Genomic DNA, 5,100 nt, shown 5'->3' on the forward strand with positions numbered 1-5,100 from the left:
TCTGTATTTGTTCTGTGAATAAATACTTTAAAGTTTTATCTTCACGCCTTGAGTCTTTCTGGTAGAAGTAAAAGTAATAATGTTAAAACATTTTATGGTGAAAAAGCAATCAAGTAGCAAATTATTAGTGACTTCAGATCTGATTCAGAACAAGCTAGATGATGATGATGGTGAATTAATGATGGCTGTATTACAATAGAGATGTTCCCTTTCGAACGTTCACTTCAAGCTGTGTATGAGGACGGACCCTGTTTACCCTGGTACTGAAGCCTGATTTGGTAATGTTTGTGTAGCTGCACAAACCAATGGTGCTCTAGCCCGTTAGAATGGGTGGAGCCGATCTTTATATAAGTTGGCTCAGAGCTCTATTTCATCAGAATCTTCTCCTTCTATAAGTTGGATCAGAGCTCTATTTCATCAGAATCTTCTCCTTCAGGAACGAGACCATCTCTTCGCTGACCCTATGCCGAAGAAGCCGAATAAGAAGAAGGAAAGAAGAGAGCCATTGGGCCCTCCCCGGAGCAAAAATAAATTTCCAAAAGAGCAAATTTCATGATGAAGTTTCAAATCAGCTCGTGCAAGGAGTCAGATGGGCACAGTGAGTGCGTCGCTTGTCTGGGCCACTCTCGATGAGGCGGTGGCTGCTCACCTCTGCCCACCCTTTACTAGAGGTTTCAAGACTGCTGCGCATCCATCTAAGCCCTGCAGGTTGACGTCACTACCAAGGCGACTGCTCGGGCGATCAACAAGGCCATGGTCAGTCTGGTGGTGCTGGAGCACCACCTATGGCTCAGCCTCAGGGAGATAAGGGACACCGAGAAGATGGCCTTCCTTGACTCCGCAATCTCGCCCAAGGGACTGTTCGGGGCTGCCATGGACGGGTTCATGGACCATTTTATGAGGCTCAAAAGACGTCGCAAGCGCTGTGTCATTTTCTGCCTAAGCGCCCCAGCTCGGCGACTGTTACAAGTCACCCCAAGACCACGTCCATCCAGCAGTCTGTCAAGCTGGCGCCACCTCAGCCCCCGCCAAAGCCGGAGTCTGGGCTTCAACAGCACCCCCGGGTGGCCAGAAGTTCGGGAAGTACCCCTTCCTGAAGAGCCAAGGTCCACGCCCTCACGTACTGCTCGACCCAGAGCCTCAGAAGCCGTCCTGATCAGAGAGCAGAGAGGAAGAGGAGAGGGCTAGTTCTCGCCCAGGCCGGAACTCCCTCGAAGAATGCTCGCGATCATTCCCCACCTCTTCGAATCCTTCTGAGCGGTGGAGTTTTTTCAGCAGGACACATCCTGCACGCTCAGCGTGTGTCCCAACAAACTACCACTGTGATAGCAGACCCACATACTCAAAAGAGCATTTCTCCTCTCCCTATAACCACAAGTGTCAGCTCCCCATCCCCACACACGGCGATCTGCCACTAGTAAAAACAGAACCGCTTGCCGCCCGGCTCTTGGCTTGGAAAGCCATTCCCGGCTTGTCAAGTAAGATTCTTAAAGCCATAGAATGAGGGTACTTGCTTCAGTTTGCTCGCAGGCCACTTCGCTTCAGAGGTCTCGTTCGGACTTTGGTACTGGACAACAAAGCACATTCTTCGGTCTGAAGTAAACACACTGCTTGCGAAGGGCACAATACAGCGGGTCCCCTTAGCGGACAGCGAGTTGAGTTTTTACAGCTGCTACTTCCTTGTTCCCAAGAAAGATGGTGGGCTCAGACCAATTCTCAATCTCAGAAGTCTGAATCGTGCTCTCATGAGACGGCCGTTCAGAACGTTAACTTTGAAACAGATCCTCGCACAAATTTGTCCCGGGGACTGGTTTCTGATTCTGGATTTACATTTACATTTAGTCATTTACATTTAGTCATTTAGCAGACGCTTTTATCCAAAGCGACTTACAAATGAGGACAATACAAGCAGTCAAAACTAACAAAAGAGCAACAATATATAAGTGCAAATGACAAGTCTCGGTTAGCCTAACGCAGTACACGTAGGTGTGACATGTGTTCTTTTCGGCTCATTAAAGGGTGAGTAATTAACAGAGCATGTGAGCGAAGCGGAGCGGTGTGACGCTCCACTACGTTTTCCGCTCTATGGACGTGCGCTCCACTCAGTCGCTCTAACCGCCCAAGCAAGCGCTCCGTTAATATTCCGCTCACGCTCGCCGTAAACCAATTCCCGCTCAGATCCCGCTCCGTTCTGTAAAGAACAAATTTGCGTGCATTATATTAGATTATAAATTACTGCTGCCTATATCTAGCCTACATTCTGTAGGACTACCTATTGTTTCGGGTCAGTTTTTTTTTAAAGAATATTTTAATAGGCCTAAGTGGTGTAGGCTAATATCTTCTGTACTCTGTAGTTCTGTATTTAGGCCTATATACAGCTGTGTGTTAGCTTAGGTCTACAGTTTAACTGAGATCAGATTAATCAGCTCAGTCACATAGGATGACATGTTTGAAATGTGACTCACAGAGAATATCTTGTGTTTGATCACAGGTAGAATGATGGAGACCATTGAAAGGCTCGGGCTGTCCGAGAAAACCTTGATGTACTTCACCTCTGACCACATCGAAGAGGGTCCGAAAGGAGGCTGGAATGGAATCTATCGAGGTACGAAACACAAAAGCAAACATTTGGAAGAGTGTTGATGCTGAACAAAAATATATGATTTTGTGTCATTACTGACCCTCTTATGTTTAGGTGGTAAAGCCATGGGCGGCTGGGAGGGAGGAATCCGAGTTCCGGGAATATTCCGCTGGCCTGGACGTCTCAACCCGAGACGAGAAGTGGCAGAACCAACAAGTCTGATGGATGTTTTTCCCACAGTGGTGAAGCTGGCAGGCGGAATGCTGCCGGAGGACAGGTACAACATCAGCGTGTCAATACTCAACATTATATTCCTGTAGGACAGACAGCATCTAGTGCTGCAGAAAACACACACTTAACCTCTGATAATATGCAGCTTTGTAAATAATAAATAATATATTAGTATAGCCTAGCAACCACATAACAACTACCTAGTAACACTGTAGCAACCACCCAGAACACCCTAGCAACACTTTAGCAACCACCCAGAACACCCTAGCAACACTCTACCATCACCTTAGTAACACCCCAGTAAACCATCTAGAACACTCTAGCATTCACATATCAACTGCCTAACAACACTTTAGCAAGCACTCATAAACACCATAGTATCACCCTAGCAACCACCTAGAAAATTTTACCAACCAAATAGCAACTTTTTAACATCACTTTAGCAACCACCCATAAACAACCTAGTATCACCCTAGCAGCCACCTAGAAACACTCTAGTATCAGCATAGCAACACCCTAGTAATCACCTAGAAACGCCCTAGTATCACCTTTGCAACACCCTAGCAACCACCCAAAAACACACCAGTATCACCCTAGCAACACCATTGTAACACCCTAGTATCACCCTAGCAACAAACCATAAAGACCCCATTAACACCCTAGCAACCACCTAGAAACACCCCATTATCACCCTAGCAACACCCTTGTATAGAGTTAGTTACGGTTAGAAACACTAGTATCACCAAAACAAGACCCTTGTAACACTCTAGTATCACCCTAGCCTAGCAACCACCTAGAAATGCCCTAGTATCAACCCTAGCAACCACCCAGAAAGACCCTAGTATCACCCCAGTAACCATTCAGAAACACCCTAGCCTAGCAATCACCTAGAAACACCCAAGTATCACCCTAGCAACCACCTAAAAAATCCTGTAGGATGTGTAAGTGCTGTATGTGTGTGTTTGTGTGATTCTGTAAGGATCCTGGATGGCCGTGATCCGATGCCTCTGTTGGAGGTCAGAACGAACCGCTCGCAGCACGAGTTCATGTTCCACTACTGCGGCATGTACCTGAACGCTGTATGCTGGCACCCTCCCGACAGTGAGTGACTCAAACACACACACACACACACACAACAACGAGAATTAAACTACTGATTGAACGACTGGGCTCAGATACCTTTTATTCATCAAGGCTTTATTCAATTGACCAAAAGTGCCAGTAAAGACATTTATAATGTTACAAATTTCAAATAAATGCTATTTTTTTTAAAACTTTCTGTTCATCTGTGAATCCTGAAAAATTCAATATATCACGGTTTCTACAAAAATATTGAGCAGCACAACTGTTTTCAACATTGATAATAATCAGAAATGTTTCTTGAGCAGCAAATCAGCATATTAGAATGATTTCTGAAGATCATGTGACGCTGAAGTCTGGAGTAATGATGCTGAAAATACAGCTTTGATCACAGAAATAAATTACAGTTTACATATTTATTCACATAGAAAACAGTTGTTTTAAACTGAAATTTTTTCAAATTTTTACTGTATTTCTGAACAAATAAATGTATAAATTTCAAAATCATTAAAAATCTTACCGACCCCAAGCTTTTGACAGGTAGTGTGTGTCTCACTGATTTTATTTATTTGAATCAGTTTTAAATCGATTCATTGAAACAGAGTTTGAACTGATTCACAGAAATGAATCAAACTGATCAGCTTTAAGTTTGAATATTACATAATGTCTGTCTGAACACTGTCATTATGGAATGCCAAAGCTGCCAAAATAATAAATAAAAAAATACATAAATAAATATACAAAGAAATCTAAAATATCAAAGATAAATAAATAAATCTACAAGGAAACATAAAAGAAATAAAACACAATAAATAAATTAAATATTTCTACTTTTATTTCCTTATGTCTAATTGTATTTTTTATTATTTATACATTCATTTAGTTAAACATTTATTTCAAAATGTATATATTTCCACGTGTATTTATTTCTACATTTCTTTGTCCATATGGTAATAAGGGTAAAACACACTGTTATTACCATATGGACAAAGAAATGTAGAAATAAACTTCAGACGGAGCAATCGAGTTCAGAGTTCTGGCCTAAGCAAGGAAGAAGCTTTGAATTATTTATGCATGGATTTATTTATTTATTTGTTATATTACATTTCTTTGTATATTTATGTATTTATTTATTGACTATTTTAGCAGCTTTGGCATTCCATATGTCATACAAAACACATGACGAGGATGAATCATGAAACTCCTCA

General features: G+C 42.5%; 1 protein-coding gene across 1 annotated transcript; it reads left to right on the top strand.

The window, feature by feature from the left end:
* Nucleotides 1-2,499: 2,499 nt before the first annotated feature.
* On the top strand, nucleotides 2,500-3,921 carry LOC107749604 (arylsulfatase F-like). The gene is made up of 3 exons (XM_016564777.1): nucleotides 2,500-2,605; nucleotides 2,696-2,858; nucleotides 3,792-3,921. The coding sequence occupies exons 1-3, from the start codon at nucleotides 2,500-2,502 to the stop codon at nucleotides 3,919-3,921; spliced, it is 399 nt and encodes a 132-aa protein (XP_016420263.1).
* Nucleotides 3,922-5,100: the final 1,179 nt, after the last annotated feature.

The sequence above is a fragment of the Sinocyclocheilus rhinocerous genome, unplaced genomic scaffold (assembly GCF_001515625.1).
Source record: "Sinocyclocheilus rhinocerous isolate Xijiao unplaced genomic scaffold, SAMN03320098_v1.1 scaffold8023, whole genome shotgun sequence".
NCBI classification, from domain to species: Eukaryota; Metazoa; Chordata; class Actinopteri; order Cypriniformes; family Cyprinidae; genus Sinocyclocheilus; species Sinocyclocheilus rhinocerous.